At 51.9% G+C, this 19050-nt stretch overlaps 2 protein-coding genes across 9 annotated transcripts in view; one reads left to right on the forward strand and one right to left on the reverse strand.

Moving 5' to 3' along the window:
- The window catches only part of CNNM2 (cyclin and CBS domain divalent metal cation transport mediator 2), a 128053-nt gene extending 116768 nt beyond the window's left edge, over positions 1-11285 (forward strand). Inside the window, exons 7-8 of the mRNA XM_074831181.1 lie at positions 557-741; positions 2945-11285. Coding sequence (XP_074687282.1) covers positions 557-741; positions 2945-3154 — 395 coding nt within the window. The 3' untranslated portion in view covers positions 3155-11285. The remainder of the gene's footprint in view (positions 1-556; positions 742-2944) is intronic.
- A 3315-nt stretch (positions 11286-14600) lies between these two features.
- Positions 14601-19050, reverse strand: part of NT5C2 (5'-nucleotidase, cytosolic II) — a 62587-nt gene continuing 58137 nt past the window's right edge. For all 8 annotated transcript variants that reach the window (XM_074831183.1, XM_074831184.1, XM_074831188.1 and 5 more), the window contains 5 exons: positions 18469-18639; positions 17618-17669; positions 17314-17374; positions 16605-16781; positions 14601-16380 (listed from right to left, as the gene is read on the reverse strand). In XM_074831183.1, coding sequence (XP_074687284.1) covers positions 16123-16380; positions 16605-16781; positions 17314-17374; positions 17618-17669; positions 18469-18639 — 719 coding nt within the window. In that variant the 3' untranslated portion in view covers positions 14601-16122. The remainder of the gene's footprint in view (positions 16381-16604; positions 16782-17313; positions 17375-17617; positions 17670-18468; positions 18640-19050) is intronic.

Below are 19050 nucleotides of genomic sequence, written 5' to 3' on the forward strand. Positions count from 1 at the left end.
TAAACATCACTTGGACTGCACTCTGGTCCTCTGAGGGCTTTCTTACAATTTTGAAAATGTCTGCTCTAACTCTGGGAACAAGACATATATAGGTATGAGGTGGAATGAAAGGGGTTAAGAGTTAGCTGGGGCTGACTGTGGGTGAAAGGTCTGGTATGGAGTTACAATTATAAATCATTAAGAAAAAAAAAAAAAATCTATTAAGCATGGTCTGACTATCAAGAGCTCCTGTAAGGCAGCCTTGGGAAGTTACCTTTCTCTGGTGGTTACCGCTCATCACTGAAGCACTGTGACCAACCGTGCACAGGGCGTGTCCACTGCAGCATAAACAAAATCAGGTTTGTTTAGGGCAGACTCAGTGATGTCAGCTAACAGCTCTGGACTCAAAATCTACTCTTTCAGGGTAACTTGGTTGTTTAGCTGCATGTGTAGTTATGAGTGAATTAAGTATTTGCAGTTCTTCTGTGCTACATCACAATTTATGTCCCTTGGAAACTGGTGACTTTAAATGTTTTTACTTGGTTTAAGAAGTCTCTCGCTCTTGCCCATTTCTCAGCTGAAAACAAGTCTCCACCTCGGCCCTGCGGCTTGAATCACTCAGACTCTTTAAACCGAAGTGATCGCATCGATGCAGTGACACCAACGTTAGGGAGCAGCAACAACCAGCTGAACGCATCTTTCCTCCAAGTGTATGTTCCGGACTACTCAGTGAAAGCACTCACAGACATTCAGTTTGTCAAGGTAGGAAAAAAGCTGGAAAAACCCCACTGGAAAGCTGGGCTTGGCTGGTAGTATGGAAAGTCTGGGGAAGGGAGGTCCCTCTAGATTGCTCTGTGAGGAAATAGGATTATGAAAGCAGCTGTTTAAAAATCACTTTAAATTACTTTTCCCCAATATCTGCTGTCCATTGATTTGTCTTCACTGTTCCTCTCATTTAGGCTCGTAAGTAGATTGGTCACATAAGTTTCTGGTTTCAGGTCCCTCAAGGAAAGTTTATAGAAAATAACCTCTCTCTGCTTTTAGTCATGAAAGACATATCCTTGTGAAGCCTTTGGAGCCATCCGAAATGGAGACCCTTCCTTATCAGACAGTGTCCTTTTCTAAAGGATGAGACATTTTCTGTTCGTTGCAGTTTTTATTCACTTTTAATTTTGGTTTCAGTTTGGGGTTCTTGATCTTACTTTCCGACTTGTCATCCTTCTTCTGCTTGGAGAAGTCTTGGACATTTCTCTTTATCTTAACTTCACATGTTAGGCTCATGTCTCATACTACCAGTGAGTTGCTGCATGAATACAGCTCTGTCCCTCAGCATGGTGCATCCCACGCTGAAATGTGTGCGAGTCCTGTGGGATAGGAAATCTAGCTGAGCTGAGGAACAGCTAATGCTGGCAGCAATTCCAGCCCAGCTGGGAGTCCAGGGAAGCTGACATCCCATGGCCAGAAGTTGACCTTAATGCTTTTCTTAAATTGAGTGCACGTTCACAGTTTCTTTGTATGCAACTCAAATGATTTGTGAACTCAACTTCTGTCAAAGTTAATTCAATATTAAGAAGGTGGAATAGAGTAGAAATACTAGAATGCTAAATGGATTATTCAGTAGCCAGATTATAAAAGGAGAGTACAGTCTTGCATTCAGAACTTGACAGATGCAAGTGTACTGGTTGATGGTTCAAGCTTTCAAGGTTTACATCAGTAAATATTATCACTGGGCAGGTGATTCTCACTACAGATTTCAATAGTTAATCTGCTGTACAGAGCAGCTGCTCGTCTTATGCTGGTTTATGTGGAGTCCTTCCAACTCTCACTGTGTTCATACTGAGGCTAATGAATGCTAAACTGTCTGGCATCTCTGCAATCAGTCTTGCACACCTCTTTTTGCATAACTCTGCTTTACACATGGGACAGAGTACTCAGTGTGCCAGTACACAATGGACAGAGTACACTGTGCCACATGGGCATTTATTAATACCTTGTAAACCAGGGTTGTGACCTGCTCATGCACATTTGGATTTTGCTTTTGGAGTTGTGACCTGATCCATCTGACTCGCTCCATTTCCAGTCCTTCTCTTGTGCTGCTGCTGAAACTTAGTTTTCTAAAAGTCTTGTTTCACATCTTCCACTTTCCTGCCTGCTGACATAACCCACTGCTGTTGTAGCACACGGGGCTGCCAGTGCATGTGCATCCTGCTGCCTGTCCTGGCTGAGAAGGCTGACCCAGGGGAGTTTACGGGGCTGGTTCCTTGTGGCTCTGGGAGGAATTCTCCTCTCTACCACCATATGCAGATGTGTGGGGCTGTAGGCTTCCCTGCCTCTGGGACATTGTGGGCAGTAACACTCTGTGCTCTAGGCCAGCTCCTGTTGTGGCTGTTCGGCTGAGTGCAGCCAGCTGTTGCAGAAACCAGTGGAGGACTTCATGGGTTGCTAATTTGGACTCATCTCTATGGAGATCCCAGTCTTTTCTAAAATCAAATGTCCTTAGGTATCAGAATAAGGCTGTAGCTTCTGCTGTGTTTGCTGGCCTAGACAAGAGCAGTAATGCTTGTACCCTCCAGCTCTACAGGGACTCTTAGAGCCTCACCAGGAGCTCACTGAAGTTGGGAGAAAAACTTCACTGAACTCTGGTTCTTGCCTTAAAAATATGCATGATTAGAAGGAAATGGAGATCTGATTTAAAAATCTCTGCATTGGAATAAATCCCTGCCTTTGAACAGCATGGTGATTGCACAGCTCTGTGCTTCCACTCTGTCTGGAAATGTCACCATGCTGTGGTGTTGAGTTGGGATGCTCTAGGCTTGCAAAGTGCAGGGATGTTTTATAGAAACAGGTAAACGGGTTGAAGTGTGATCGTCTGGAAAGGGAGGGCACTTTGTTGTCTTAGTGTGTCCCATGGGAGACACCAAAGGGTGATTGGCTGGTTTTGTTTCTTCCTCTGTTCTTGGAGCAGATCTCAAGACAGCAGTACCAAAATGCCCTGATGGCATCCCGGATGGACAAAACACCTCAGTCCTCGGACAGTGAAAACACTAAAATCGAACTGACTCTTACGGAGCTGCATGATGGTTTGCCAGATGAGACAGCAAACCTGCTGAACGAACAGAACTGTGTGACTCACAACAAGCCCAACCACAGTATGCACAGTGAAGGAGCCATCTAGGAGCTGACTTCCCACAACCCACCCATCCCATCTCCTCAGCAGGACCAGCCCTCGCTCCTTCCTGCCTCCTCCCCGAGTGTGAACACCGTTAGTATGTGCTTGCAACACTGTGCTGCATCCAGTGTTCTGAGACCAAAGACTTTTGCGTCCGTTCTGGGAGCAGAAGAGGAAGAAACAGGAAAAAAGGAGCAAAGAGCAAGAGAGACTAAAGCCCCAAGTGTACTTTGGGAATGGTGAGCCACCCTTGAGAATGATGAAAATACTTCTTGCAAAGTAGAATCATGTTTATTTTTTATCTGTATTTTTGATCCTTGTTGGGTTTTTCCTCCTCAAACACATATGGAGAAGTTTAAAAGCTCCTCCAGTTATTTTTTCAAGAGAGATCATGTTTTTAAAAAGTATTTTGCAGAGTTTTAAATTGTTTCTGTCCCTCACGAACCTCAAATGGGCTCTGTTGTGGTTTTGTGAATTGGCTTCAATGTCCTTAGGCCTCTTTTCACCCCTCTCTGGTCCTTTTTGTTGCCCTGTTGAAGAAGTTAGTAACTGGTACTTGTATGTTATTTGTGTCCTAAGAATGAGCAAGCTTCAAGGAACTTCTGGTTTCAGCCACCTGGAGGGCCAAGGGATGAGTATTATTACATTCTTCCACTTAAGTTTCAGGGAAGGAGTGGTTACTTTCGTATTTAATGATCTCTCAAATTTCAGAAGGTTTTTTTGTAAAACAGGAAAAAGCGTTGTTACACTTACAGTTTTGTAACCTCCAAAAACTCTGCGCATGTTGAAGATGATACTGGGGGGAAGGAGTTAATTCACAAAACTGCAGTCTCGTGAAATGAAAGCTGGGCGTAATTTTCCGTGGTGAAGTAACTGGGTGATTTTTCACTGATGTTCCTGACAATTGCATGGTGAAGTAATGCGCTCATCCAAAAATGACAAGCTTTTAAGCACTCGTGTGCTGTAGCGGTCTGCACACCGTTACCTTGGCCAGGGCAGATGTGCAGTCTTTGCTAAATAACAGAGAACATCTGTTCCCATCCCTGTTTCAATTTCTAGTATTAACACAAAAGATGCTGCTACAGTCACGCCCAAAGTAGATCCTCCCAGTGACAGTAAACCTCTGCCAGTGCAAGGATGGGCTCTGCTGAAGAGTCGGGACCATCCTCTCCTCTTCAAGAACTGACAAAACTTTTCAGACGCGAGTGTATTGCACTTCAGGGATTTGGAGAGGTTCATTTCCAGGCTGTACCCAGCCACATTCCTTCCTTTGAGTGGATTTAGTGCATTTCCTTCTCTCTTGCCCCTTTTAACAGCCATTTTAGGAATTGCCATGGTAGCAGAGCAGAGAGCCTCCCACCCAGCTCCCACTAGTGCAGGGCACCCTGCATTAGGCAGCAGAAACCAATTCCTCCACCCCAAAAACCTGAATGCAGTCTGGGTGCAAGCAAGAGGCACCCCGTGGCAGTTGTGCATCACACATTCCCCACTCCCACAGATGGAGTCTAAGTCCTCAGATGAAAAAAAAAGTCATCCACCCTGATCCTCTCCCCTTCCACTGCTGTCTCAAACAAAATGTGAACGTTGCCCTCAATATCTGGAGTGATTAATAAATCGGGCATTGTGGTTTCTCTGTTTCGAGACCCTTCCGTGGCCCCTGGCTATGTAGCATTTCCCTTCCTTTCTTTACACCCGGATAATCTCATCTGACCCTCAGAGAAGCCCCCAGCCCCAAATGCAACTGCCAGAGCTCTCTGTGCCTGCAGGCCTGCCGCCCTGCCTCTCCTGCTCGCGGGCTGGGGAAGGCACTTGCCGCAAGTTCCCGCGGTCCGTCTTTGCGAATGGTGGCTGGAAAGGTGCAATATTTTGCTGCAGGATCTCCCCGCAGGAAATTAAGACTGTGTGGTGTCAGAGCCGATTGGGTCTGCATGTGTCTCTCGTCCTCTCTCTTTCAGCTTCAGAAAGAGGCCCTGATTTTTGCTGCCCTCCCCGATGGGAAAGGTGCACTTCTTCCTTGGAGCCACCCACGAGGTTGAAGTCCCCACAAGGGGGCATAGAAATTGCACAGTATCTCACTTGTGCACCCAGTGGGGAGGAAACAGGGCCCCCAAAACCTTACTCTCACATGTAGCTTTTTATTAACTTTTTTTGAGGCCCATCTAAAAGCGTTTCCTTAGTCTACATCCTCACTCTGATGTGCATTAGCCCACCAACGCCGAGAGCACACGACTCAGCCGGCATGGGCTGACCTAAGCCCCGCTTGCTACCGGAGAGCTGCCAATATTGCACCTTTCTCACAGAGCAAAATGTTGAGACGTTACAAAGTTTGTCCTCGGCAAGGGACTCACCTCGCCAGTTTTTATCTAGCGTTGCTGAATGTAAAAGTTTGTCGGACGTGTTTGACACAGTGGTGAACTTGAGATGCAGTATCCGTTTTGTCAAACCTGCCGAAGGAGGGAAGGCTCAAGTCAAGGCAGCTCTCTCTCTGGGACGAGTTTGCTCGCTGGATCTGACTTCTGCTTCTTATAGCAGGTTATGGATTTGTTTCAGTGTCTGTTTCCCTTTTAAAAAAAAAAAAAAAAAAAAAAAAAAGGAAAAAAAAAAAAAGCACCAGTTTTTCCAACCAAAGCCATGTGATCCCAAAGCAAATACCTCCTGCTTCTGCCCATGCTGCACTGTTCCAAAATTTGCAGGCAATTTTTTGCATGACTGTTTTTCATCATTTGTACAGATCCAATAATGGAAAGTGAAATAATTTCCATAAAAATAGTTGATTATAGATGTGTTTCATATGGAAAATATGTACCTGACCTGGAGGGGTTAGGAGCTGCTACTACTAATTAGCTTGAAGAACAAAGCATGGTCCTCTCTCTGGAGGGGAAAAAAATCCAGTCTCCCTGTTCTCAGGGTATTTACAGTTTTACTGTTTAACAAATGCAAGGGGTTCCCAGCCCTCGTGGTGGGAACCATCGCTAGCAGAGGAGCCCGGCGCCCAGCTCAGGATCACTTCTGAATCTCCCGTCGGCATTTGCTGGCGCCGGGGCTTGGCTCTCCCGACTGCAGTGGAGATGCCGTGGCGTCTGAGTCTGTGCCCTTGCAGGGGGTGTCCTGCCAGAGCAGCTCTGATTGCTCTGCCTCGCTGGCTGCCGCCTGCGTTCAGGTGGGCTCAGGTGCCGGATGCCGTGCCGCAGCGCTGTAAGGACACGTGGCAGGGCTGCCAGTCCTCACCGCGGCGCAGGGCACCAGCTGGTGGCTTTGGGAATCGTTGGACTTGACCTCAGACCTCGGCAAGGCTTTGACTCGTAGAAAGGATACTGCATCTTCCCATGTCAGCTCCTACTGCCGCCTTTGTTCCCCTTGTCCGTCTGCCTCTGGGAGCAGGCAGAGGGGTGGACAATGGCGTGTTGGCCAGGGGAGGCTGGGAGGGCATCTAGCCATGGTTTCTACTGTCAATACAATTTTGCACAAGAGTTCTTTGAAGTGAGGTTTTCAACACTAATATCTTAAATGCACAACTGTGAATTATAACTTTTACACTCCTGTTGGTTGAATTTCCTTTAAATGAAATGAACCTGAATCTGTGTAACTATGATTTTTTTTTTTTTTTTTTTAATTCTGTGTATTGCCAAATCTTTGTAAAGAGTGAAGGAATGTTCTTGCTTTCCAATGAGAATCTTTCTCCAAACGAGACTGACTCTGGTGACGTGGAGATCATATGAAGCACGCTAGTTCTGAGTGGAGAGAGGCTTAGGGTGGGCTCAGCAAACCAACCTCGGCCTCTCTGTAGACCCCAAGCTCAGACCCTCCAGAGTTTACAAAGCACTTGTTGTTTTATTCCCAGCTTGTCCACTCCCTGAAATCCCCATGCAGCTGGAGGCTGCTGCCCCGGAGGAGCTCAGGACAGGGTGTCCCGCAGAGGGACGAGGGACGCTGGCCGGGTGTGCGGGCTGGCCGGGGAGCAGGGGCCCCGAGGCTGGCCTGGCAGGACAAGGTGCTTCCCCCATCCAGTTGCACCGGCAGAGCGAGCTCCATGGGGCAGGTCTTTCCACCGCTCTCCACTTCTGCTCCAAATCTGTAGTCGTGTGTAGTTCCCTCTCACGCTCTCTTTGCCCCTGCGCACACTCCTGCTCTGGACTGAGCAGAGATGGGATGATGCTGAGACCTGTGCAGGGCAGCTGGAGCCGGAGCTGGCTGCGCAAGGCTTGCAGTTCTTGGGCCCCGCTGGAAGAGGGCTCAGCCACTCATTCACATTGTGCTTGCTGTTCTGTTCCTCCTCTCTCCTCCTGGACTTACTCTCCTTTTTCTCACCACAGGGTTATTTTTTTTGTTTCTTTCTTCTTTTCTTTAAGTGCCTTTTTGTGCAGGTGGAGCTAGCAAGAGTAGGAGTCTCAGGATATGGCCCTTTGCACTCACCTCAGACCTGGAGAAAGCTCAGGGGGAGCAGGGCTAGTTGCCCGTGATGGCCCGTGGACATCACCCGTTGCTGCTTCTCAGCGTTCAGGGCCCAGCTCAGATGAGAATGAGATTTTGGCACTGATGGTGTCAGGCTCTGGCTCAAATCAGCTCAAAGAAAACCAAAGAGGTAGCTTTGTGCGAGGGGCTGCTTGGGCAGCAGTGGTGCTTCCTGTGATCTCTGCAATGCTCAGCCGAGGGGCGTGGGGGTGTGGATGGCAAAGAGCAGCGCTGTCTCCTCACGAGCATCCTGTGTAAGTATCCTACATGATGGAGAACACAGCCGCATTCTCCAGGACCCCTTGGAACATGCATCTTCCTTGTGCTGAAATACACTATCTATAGAAATCATTCCCACATGAAAGATGTACCATATTTTATATGATATCTAATACACATGTCTGTGGTTTTAAAACTAGTACCTGTGTACCAGTTGTCAAGTTATCCAGTGTCTGGATTACCAGTAGAAAACTGGTGCTGGGGGGTGGGGAAGGATACTGCAGAGAGTTCCTCTCGTGATGCTAACTTGAGGCTTCATCCCAAAGGTGTCCGACCAGCGTTGAGGGGTTCCTGTGTTCGTACTGGGCGCTGCCGTGTGCGAAGCTGGCGTGTGCCGAGAGGCTCAGTGTGGTACGGACCCGGGCTGGCTGCCTGCCCCGCTGCCTGGCTCTACACTGGGGCTCTAAATAGACCCAAAGAAGTACCTGGTCCTTGGATACTGAGGGTTGGTTTGGCCCAACAGTGAAATGGTGAGCTTAACTGACACGATCGAAAGCTGGGTATCTTTTCATAGCATGGAGGAGATAGCAGCCTTCATCCTGACTTGACCAGCAGAGAGAACAAGCTCTATGCTACAGGCTGGGCTGGGAAGCCACCCTCATCCCTGCTCTGTTGTTATACTTGGTCCATCAGTTGCGGGTCTCTTGTTGGTGCGATCTCTGTGGTGATACTGGCCTCACTCCATGCATCAGCAGCACAGGGGATGCGGGGACATCCGGGGCTTCCCACAGAGTCCCCTGGGCAATCCCGCTCGGTGTCTTGCTCTTGTCCTGGAGCCTGGCTTCACACCGGGTTGCGTTCCTCTGTGGTTAGTTTCATGGCTGCATCCTTGAGGCTGTGTCCAGGCAAGAGGATGCTGTTGCTGCAGGTCCAAGGCGGTACGGTTGAGCTTTTCAGTCTGGTTGTGCATATTTGTTCTGTTAGAAGCTGGACAATGAACCTGGGGAGGCCAGAGCATTCCCTCGGAGAAAGTCTGGAATGCCAGGTTATCCCAGCACCCTTCCCTGAGCTGAAGGAATGGGAAGGGGGTGCTGGAAAGCTGCTTTCAGGCCGTGGCACGGTACAGGTGGTGGAGGGAAGTGTTTCACAGATTGGTAGCACTGAACTCAGTCAAAGTGACATCTTGTTGTTCTCAGTATCCTGAGGTCAGGCTCTATAGTGCTTCTGCACCTTGGAAATACGGTACTCAAAGCTGCGGGTCTTCTGTCTCCAGCTGAAAAATATCTTTCTGTACTCTCCTGAGGTTGCTCCTTCAGGCCTTGTTTTTCTCTGAGCAGGGCCCATCACTGGGATTCTGCAGAGGATGGTGTCCTGGCTGCTCTTGCCCCTCCAGCACAGATTCCTGGCTAACAAAGTGCTTGGTGTTCAGTCCTCCCCCCGGCAGGAGAGAATTGGCCGCTCTCAACAGAAGCTGCCTGTCACAGAGCCGGGCTTGAGGTTTGTCAGCTGTCGTAGGCCGAACAGGCGTCTGAAACGTGCAAAGGCTGCAGGCGGCTCCGAATGTCCAGAGGTGGGTTTGATGTCTCTGTTGTCTTCTCCTCTTGGAAGCAGTGTGGCAGTCGGTTGACAGCAGGATTTGTTGGGGAGGAAGGGCTTGTCCCAGCATTTAGTGCTTGGTGGAGCAGTCTGTCATCCCATTTCAGCTGTTTGGAGACCGCAGAGCTTTATAAAAGGAGGTGGGGTTTTTTTTAAACCTCTGGGCATCGCTGTTGTACCAAATCCTGCCAAATTCAAGTGAGAAACTTGTAGATGTCAGATGAGTAGCCTTGGATCATAGGCCTTTAGTTGGAAGTGCCAATACTGAACGCATGCCTTCTGGATTTGCCCAAAGATCAAGGTGGGAGAGCTGAGGGAACTCCCGGTGAGCTCCTCTGTTCACAGAAGTGACAGACTGGCTGGACCCAGATTAGCTCTAGCATCATCCATGCTTTAAAGTCTCAGGTCCCAGCAGGCTGGGCTGGGCTGGTTTGGCCAGTGGCTTTTTACCCAGGGTACATGCTCTGTCCTTTTGCATCGTGCTGGCTTGGATTCAGCAGTGTGGCTTTCTGCGGCTGCTGCTCTCTGCCCTTCTCGCTGCGGTTTGTTGAGTGTTCAGGACAGAGAGGAGGAGGTGCAGCAGTCAGGAACGGGCGATGTTGTGGCTGTCCTGTCTTCATTCCTCACACTAAGGGTAGGAGATCCAGCTCAAGGGACTTTCTCTCAGACCGTGTGAAATTTGGAGAGTGGGGACCCACCAGGACCCCAGCACCAGTGCTCCGGTCCCGTTTGATCCGTGTTCTCCCGAGCACAAGGGTGGCTTACGAGCGGTTCATGGTCAGGCCCTGCTGAGGGACCTCAGAGCTCTTGGCGTGTGCTTCCTCCAGCACGTAGAGCTGCAGAGCCAACCTCGATACCTGAATCACGGGGCAGGTGCCCAGATGCCAAACACATTGAATCTGAAAACCCAAATACTTGAGAAGCATTCCTGGAAGCCATGAGCGGCTGGTGCTCGGCAGCTGGAGGTCTCCTACCAAACCTTTCTCCTGTAGTCGGGTCTTTCCTGGCTGCCCCGAGCCTCCTCCTGGCAGCTGCTGGCCCGGCCTCGGTCCCCCCCCGGCTCAGAAGCGTGGCGGCTCTCCCTCCGCAGTGCGTTTTCGTGGCTACCTGAACCTGCTCAGCCACTCCAGCCGGCTCTTCCCTGTGTCGTATTTGCCATCGTACATGGTCTTTGCGAATTGTATCATATTGTACATGACTTCGGGTTTCCAGAGTTGTAGTATTCTGACTACAGTATTTCCATGTGTGTACATAAACCTGAATAAGCACAACTGAAATCCTGAATGAAGTGTATACGTTTCATATACCAATTGTCATATGAATGAATTTTATAATTATTCCAATTTTGTTGTAGATTTCCAATCTTTCCTATTTATTTTGTACCAGATTTATTTGTATATTTTGTGATTTTGTTTAAAAGCATTTTGTTTATTTCTATTCTTTTTAGATAAATGATGATTTTTTTTTTCTGTTGAACATTCCAGTTTATGCATTTTTCCCTCCTCCATGCTCCCCCCTCATTTCCAAGGGACAGATTTTGGCATGTGGGTGGTGGGGCTGATGTCGGTGATCCCGGACCCAGATCTCTGCTATTGGCACATCAGCAGTCTCTAACCTCCACTTCAGCTGTCAAGAACCACGGAGAGGCCAGATCCTGTTCTCCTTAGAGCCAGGTCTTGCTCTTCACTTTGGTGGGTCTGGGCCTGTAAGTCCTCGAGCCAGGGAGGGCTGTGCCGGTGGTTTTGCTGACCAGGAGCTGGGAAGCTGGTGGCAACGGCAAGCAGCTGACTTCCTCTTTCTGAAGTTCCCTCAAGGGTGAGGGCCTTTATCTTCCACTAATAAAAACCCCTTATTTACAAACTGCTTTCCATATATCATATTTGTCTTGTCTGTCCATCTGTAGTGCGTGGTGCTGGCAGCTGGTGCATGACTGGGGGTCGCCAGCAAAGGATGAGGCTAATGGTGACAGCGGCTCCCTTGGATGGGAGTCGCTGGTGGAGCAAGTCTGTCCATCCCCCTGTGTTCAGTGCTGCTCCTGCTCCCCTGGTGTCAGGGCTTTGGCAGCAGCGTTGTGCAGAGCCTGCAGTGACAGAGATGTTTTTCTGAGCAGGAGAGTGAGCCCTTGCTTTGTCCCCTGCCCAGCTCCAACTCCACATCGGCAGAGGAATGGCCAACCCTTTCCTGTGTGCCAGATACAGCCCTCCCATGTGGCCATTCCGTGCTTTTGCTGCCCCTCAACCCCCATCCTCCTTGCAGCCGTTTCACCCAGCTGCTCTCCCTGCACTGGGCTTTCTTCCTTGCTCAGCTCTTGAGCTGCCAACCCCTGGGTTAGTGAGTTGGGCAACATCTGCTCAAGCTTCGTGGAAGGATTTGCTGCACCCAGTGAAGCCTGTTCTGTGCTGCAGGGTGGCCCCATGCCGCTGGACCTCGCTCCCTGATTATCAGCAGGACAGGGAGAGTGGCAGGTCCTGCAAGGACTCCTGCTCCCCTTCCCTGGCACCGGGTGGAGGAGGGTGGGATGCTGCAAGCAGGATGGAAGTGGAATTAATGTGAAGGCAGACTTAAGGTCTGGCTCTGACAGTGAGGAGCAGTGGGAAGGAGGAACAGGGCAGGAGAGCCCAGGGCTCCTGGAAGGGAGGGTGCAAGGGAGGCGGGTTGGGTGTTGGCTGCCCAGGTGCAGGCTGCACTGTGGCAGCAGGGTGGGAGCAGCCCTGAAGCGAAGACAGCTGCACCCGGGGCTCTGTGTCCCTGGGGATCCAGCAGCACCCAGGCTGCAGGCGGCAGCAGGGATGGGACCCCAGCACTAAAGGTCAGTGCTCACATACAGTGTGAGTCGCACTCAAGGTCACCTTTTATACCTACAGGTTGTTAAGGCCTGGTAGACCATCTGCCCCCCCCACGCTGCTCCTGCATCGCTCTGAGTGCCCGGCCAGCCCTTGCACCAGCCCTGCTCTCCTGCCACACACTCTGCAGCCCAGCGGGCCCTTCTGCTGGAGGTGAGCACCCTTGTGCAGGGCCAGGGTGGGCTGGTGGCTCTGCACCTACCAAATTGCCTTGTCAATGCACGCCGCAGGCGGCCAGGGCTTCAGGTGCCAAGGTTGCAATAGCTGCTGCTCAGGGATGGGCACAGGGCTTTGCATCAGGGTTAGGCCTCTGCTGAGAGAAGAGATGGTATAAAGGAAGAGGAGCTGGGAGCATCCATAGTTACTTTGATCTATTCCTAGATATTAGGAAGCATTTCTTTCCAGAATGGGTTGTTAGGTGTTGGAATGGGCTGCCCAGGGAGGTGGTGGAGTCCCCATCCCTGGAGGTGTTTAAGAGTCGGGTCGACATAGCGCTGAGGGATATGGTGTAGTTGGGAACTGTTAATGTTGGGTTGATGGTTGGACTGGATGATCTTCAAGGTCTTTTCCAACCTAGACAATTCTGAGATTCAGAAGAACTTGCTGGCAGCACCCAACACAAAATGTCTGCAGGGCTTTGGCTAAGGGCAGTGAGCCTCGGGCTCTTGTCCTTGGTAGAGTTTGCTCAGTGCAACCACTGCGAGCCCCCTCTGTCTCTGTGGAGCAGTGGGAGTGGGCATGTGGTGTTGGAGAAAGCAGAATAAATCAGAAATGGGTTCAGTGAGAGCTCAGGGCAGGGGGTGAGGCCTGTCCCCAGTGCTCACCTTGCTCCCTCTGGGCTTTCGCAGCGAGAGATGGCTGCTGGTGGGCAACAGGGTTCCCATCCCTTGGGAGAGAGGGACAGGCTGCGGGGAGAGCAGCAGGTGCCTTGCAGCAGCTGCGGCTCACACTGGCTTTTCCTGTGGGCTCTGCAGAGCCGGTTGGAGACACAGGTACCACCAGAGGTGTGGGCTAGCAAACTGGGCTGTGGCCATGTCTCCTGTGCCAGCTGGGGCATGAGGCTTCCCCCTGGCTCTTGCTTGGTGGTTTCTTACTGCAACACGGTTGTGGAGCCAGCGCAGGATGGGCAGGGTGGCACAATGTCGGGCAGCGAGCAGTCCCTGTGTGTCTGTCAGGCTCTGCCTGCTGCTTTCCCACCATCAAGTGAGGGTCAAATACTTTCCATTGCTCCAGCCTTGAAGACTCTTCTCCCCATCACAGTCAGAAATAGCCCTGGGCTGGGAGTGAGTTATTTGTGGCGACCGGTTAAGAAGGAGGAATGCACAGAGCTCCCCAGACCTCCCTTCCCGCAGCCACACGCCCTTCCCAGCTGCTGAGCTAAAGCTTAAAAAATTCAAGTGGCTATACTTGGAGAAATGTGGTTTAAACATAGCAAAGCCCAGCGTGGCCTTTAGTGGAAGGGCTCGGGAACAGCTCCCGCAAACCCTTCCTGCAGCCGACCTTGCGGTGGGTACATGTTAGCTGCTCTCCAGATCCCAGAAATCAAGGGGTCAGGGACCCGGTGCTGGGTTTGGGGTTTTTAACAATCCCTGAAGTGTCGGTTGTTGATTGTTTGCCACTATCTGCAGCCATTTAGTACTGCTTTCCTGTTTGGCACCTTTGGGCCCTGGGTACTGAATATCCTTCTGCGGTAGCTCTGATGGCGGGGCCTCAGCTGGTCTGGTTGGGTCGACACGAGGGGTGTGTTCATGGGCAGGGGCTGAGCACAGTGGAGTGCTGTCCCCAGGGCTGTCCCCATCTCAGCGGGGCACAGGGTACACACAGACCTTGACGTGGCCAGCCTGTGCCATTGCTGTGCCAGCACTGCCCTTCCCTGGATACTCCTCTGTTTAACCAGGTTTTCAGCTCCTGCCCAGTGAGGCTGTGCTGTGCTGCCAGGGCCACCCTGGGCACAGGTCATGCGGGGGCGGGGGGGGGGGGCAGCCCTTGGTAATGCCTGTGGGAACAGCCCTGGAAAAGTGCAATGTTGGAGGTAGTGGCAGGGTGAGGGTGTTGCCCTTACTGTCATGAAAAGCCTCTCCTCATGCTCTGAATCAAGGCCAAAATGTTCCTCTGTCCCTGCCCACCTGCTCGCCGGGAACCAGACACTTAAACCCAGATCCACAGCCACTGCTCAGCAATGCTTCACACAACCCCTTCTCAGGGATGCTTTCCCTCTTCCTCAGCCACCTGTGCTGCTGGGACCCCCCCCAGCCCAGTCCCAGCTAGCCCAGTCCCCGCTCTCCCTGCCACCTCCAGCACAGCCCTCATCATCTCAGCGACGCGCCACAAAGCACCAGGCATTTCTTAGAAACATCATCATTTATTGACTTGGAACAACTGCCACTATAGCAGTAGTGGTTCCTGCTCAGATGTTGGTGGTGAGGTTTTTCTTTTTTTATTTTCTTCTAAGGTACTTTAAAATGGAAAAAAAAAAAAAGATTAAATGAGTTTATGGTACTGAAACAACAGTCAAATTCGTTACAAGAGGGCCCTCATTGTAATCCCTTCACAGCGAACGGCACAGGCTGGAGTAAGAGAGGCTGCACCCATGACACGGAGGAGAACCACAGAGCACTGCTGCCCAGCTGCGTGCCAGCCCCGGCCCTTCCCTGGGCTGGCTTTCAGGCACAAGGACCACTTGCCCATCCCCACGGGGCAGCCCTGGTCCCCGCACGGCAGCCTGCAGCCGGCACCCTCCTTGGCCGGGGACGCAGCCTTGCCCGGGGACGCAGCCTTGCCCAGCGCAACCTATGATGAGGCTCCGCTCGCTCTGCGCCAGGCCAAAGACAAGGGCAGCTGCCAGCCAGGCCGGAGCTTCCCGGCTCCCGCCGTGGGGCTGCCCTGTGGCACCAGCTGTTTCCTAGTTCAGGGCTGACATGGCGGGCCCCAGGCCCTTTCACTCCAGATGGTGGCTGGGTTTGTCTTTGGGATGCTTCACTGTCTTAAAGCTGAGCAGACAGAAAAGTCAGTAATAGGCAGCAGGAAAACAAACCAACTAACGTAATGCTAAAGCAGTAGCTTCAAGCTTGTGGGTTAATATTTACTGCTGAAACTACAGGAGTTGAGAACATAGTGTGCGGCTCAGCTGTTTGAGAAATGCGTTGGAAATCATGCATCACATGCCGCTGATGAAAGAGAGCTCTGAAACACTGGGAGAGGATAACAAGCGCCTACAAGCCAGAACACGTACAACTGCAGATATGCAAGAGATGGAATCCCACCGCCGTCCGTGACGGCTGGAGGAACAAACCACTTACACAGAGAAACTCACACCAAGCAGAGGGTAAACTGAGTGCTGGAAGCCACACAGCACCCTGGCTAACATGGGGAGGGGGGAGTTTGTAACCCAGAAGCAGAGGGTTAAAGGCAGCAACCCAACAGGCAGGAGGAATTGGATCATTTTGTCTCCTGCAGGGCCCAGCACATCCCTTCCTTCTCCACAGAGAATGTAACAAATGGCAAAAACCGTTCACAGGACACCATACAGATGAAAATCAAATGAAACGCATCATGGGAAAGAGAGAAACATGCAGCATCCCTAAATGTAATGGGAGCAGCATGACAGCACAGGCGGGCAGTCCAATCTGAATGCACCGCCCAGGCAGAATCCATCAGCTTTTTGAACCGTCTGCAAAACTGAAAACAAGGGTCTCCTCCTAATTAGTGTTAATTTGTTAAAAGTTTCCAGACACTTTCAAAATGTGCCTTTGCAAGAATCACACCCCCCCAACCCATCACCCCAAGGGCCCCAACAAAGGAATCCGCTTCCTGATCACTGCTAGAGTCACGGTTTGTCTTCAGAGATGCTTTGCTTTTTCCTTATTATTCCTCTTCCTCTTCCTCCTCTTCTTCCTCCTCTTCCTCTTCCTCATCATCATCTTCATCATGGCAATGTGTGATTTCCTGAGGTGCCTGGGGGAAGAGGTTGGGCGGTTTGATCTCACTGATGGAGCGGGTCAGCTGATGCCGCTTGTAGTCAGAATCTTTAAAATCCACTGAGGTGCGATTGCGCGTGGCCATTGGCGACTCCTTCTCATTGATGTCGACGTGCGTGTGCTCTACCGTGGACTCGTGTGGCATCTACACATGGAAGAGAGAGAGGAGATGGCAAGGGGTGTTCCAGCCCAGGGTGTTCCCTGAGGCAGATGGACAGCAAACCCCAGAACGTGACCCTTTGTCCCACAGTGCATCCAATGCCACCCAGCCCTCCGAGGTGCCGTTTCTGGTGCTTGTGGAAGTGTTAACGAACACCAGCACAGGCACCTTTGGGACCCCTGCCCACCTCCCCGGGGCCTGGAACTCACCAGGACGTGGGCGGCTCTGAAGAGGTAGCTGAAGGGGTAGTAGAGGAGGTTGATGAAGGAGGCTGCATAGAGATCAGCGTAGCGCATCACCTGGCTGGCAAACAGGGTCTGCCGAGAGCCGCTGCGGAAGAGGCTCCCCATCATCCCGTAGCACATGTCCATGTCGTGGGTCACTTTCTACAAGCAAAGGACAGGTTAGATCCTGGGCCGGGCAGGCAGCGGCGCGGAGCCACCACAACACTGAAGTGGAGCGCACAGAGGGCTGGGGGCTACACGAGATCTGCACGGAGGCTTTCTGTGCTCGTATCCCGTGGCACCAGAGCACAGCCGAGTCCCAGGTAAGAGAGGGGAAGGCAGCAGCGAGCTCAGGGCCAGCACCTGCCCCAGGCTGGCACCCCAGGGCTGGCTGAGCCAGAGGCTACAGCCCCTCCAAGCTTGTGTGTGTCAGTGCCCCGTTCTGCAGCAGAGAGCACTGACAGTGCTGCTGTGTGCATGAGGAAGGAGACCCTCTTCCAGACCAGGCTGCCTTTCAGGAGTGCCAGTGACACCAGTGAGCCGAGAAGCTCCTCCGTTTGCCTCCACAAAGACAGAATGGCTTTGCCAAGCCTGCCGTGCCCACCCGAAGGCAGAGCAAAGCATTTCAGGGCTGAGCAGTGGGGTTGGGTTGTCAAGCCCTTTGGGATCGAAAAGGGATTTTTATGATTGGTACCTTAATGCGTCTCTGGATGGAGCTGATGTCAGGGCGTTCATTGCTGCTACTGTCCAGATGCCTAGTTACAGGCGAGAAGGTAAATACATGGTGTGAAAAGCCTTTCAGAACCAGATGCTGTGGGATGGGGGCTCGGGGGAGGGAGGCTGGTCTGGAGGGGAAAGTTGGTTTTGTGGGCAGAGCCCAGGTCTGAGTCAAAGCTCTGGCAGCAGTGACGTTAACCCAACCCCAAGGTTTCGTCAGAGCCGCTCGTTAGCTGTCGCTAGGCTGGGAGAGGCAGCAGGAAAGTTGTTTGAACACTCACTTGTATAGTTCAGCCAAGAAAATGTCCAGACTCTGCAGCTCTTCAAAAAGGGCTGGAAAATCCAGAAAATAAAAGGGAAAAAGGTTAAGTTTAAACCATTGAAATGACAAGGGCTGAAAGCAAACCCACCATCCTGCCCACTCCCCTCGCACGGTGGTGGAGGGACACTGCATCAAGGAGCATGGCATCTCATGGCCACTGCACGGGGCGAGGGTTCAATCGCGCTCTGTGCCACTGGCAGAGCTTTGGGCTTGGTTTCTGGTTGCCCCTTTTGTTTCTGAGGCTGAGCCTTCCAACCAGCCATGGGGCAACTTGCATAACCCCCAGACTTATTTACACACCAAAGGGCAAACCTGGGAGAAAAGCAGTAGCGCTGGAGGATGGGGAACACACAGCACTTTGGCAGCAGAGCAGCAGAGGGAGCGGGAGGAAGGAGGAGGAAGCGGCTGGTGAGCAGGGACTCCCTGCAGATGGGAGAGCAGTCATGGCTCAGGCATTACAGGGAGAATAACCCAGGTGCCCTGCCAGATACTTTTTACCAGAGAAGCCACAGCTTCATACGGGCAGAGGGAGAGGAGTTTTTGGGGCAGGGTTATGGGTGAGGAACAACTCAACCCCACCCAGCTGCACCTTCTTCCCCGGCCAAGTCAGCCTGGGTGAGAGTCCAGGAAAGGCCTGGGATCCCGCGGCCAGCCCACGGATTGCTGCCCCAGCTCCTGCGACCAACACCCAGCCCCAGGGAAAAAGGGCTGAAAGGGTAAGCGACAAGCCAGGGTGATCTCTCCCCTGCACCCCTAGGCCCTGGCGATCTCAGGGGTGTAGCCTGGCCTGGGGTTTGCCTGGTTGCTGACCACTTTTGTCCGTCCAGACGTGCAGCTCCTGCGCCAGCTCGGGGATCACCAGGAAGGTCCTCCAGCCCTGGCGCTTCTTGGATTTGAGGATGTCTCCGAAGATATGGTCTCCGATGTACAAGATATCCTTCCCTTTGGCCCCCAGCAGGTCACAAACTGTGTCCGAAGAGCCTGAGAGAAGAATGGCATGGCTCAGACCGGGGAGACAAAAGGAAACGTGTGGCTCATTTCAGAGGGCCAGAGCAGGTCCATTTTCCTCCCAGAAACCTCCACTGCCAAACGTAGCACCCCTGCTTGGCCATGGCAGCACAGGGCACTGCCCACCCACCTGGGAGTTCACCCAGGGGCAGCTTTGCCAGCTGCAGCTCCCCTTCTACCACAAACCCTGCAGTGGCATTTCCCAGACCCTCTCTGGCAAGGAAGAAAAGGGCGTTTTGAGGATGAACGGGTCCATTTCTTCCCTGCATTGGGCAGCAATGATGACAGAGAGCTTCTGGTGCAGGGTGCAGAGGGCACTGTACAGTGCACTTTGGGAAACACAACCTTGTCTAGCGCCTGGCACAAGTCCTCTCATACCCAGAG

The sequence above is a fragment of the Strix aluco genome, chromosome 7, assembly GCF_031877795.1.
Source record: "Strix aluco isolate bStrAlu1 chromosome 7, bStrAlu1.hap1, whole genome shotgun sequence".
Taxonomy (NCBI): domain Eukaryota; kingdom Metazoa; phylum Chordata; class Aves; order Strigiformes; family Strigidae; genus Strix; species Strix aluco.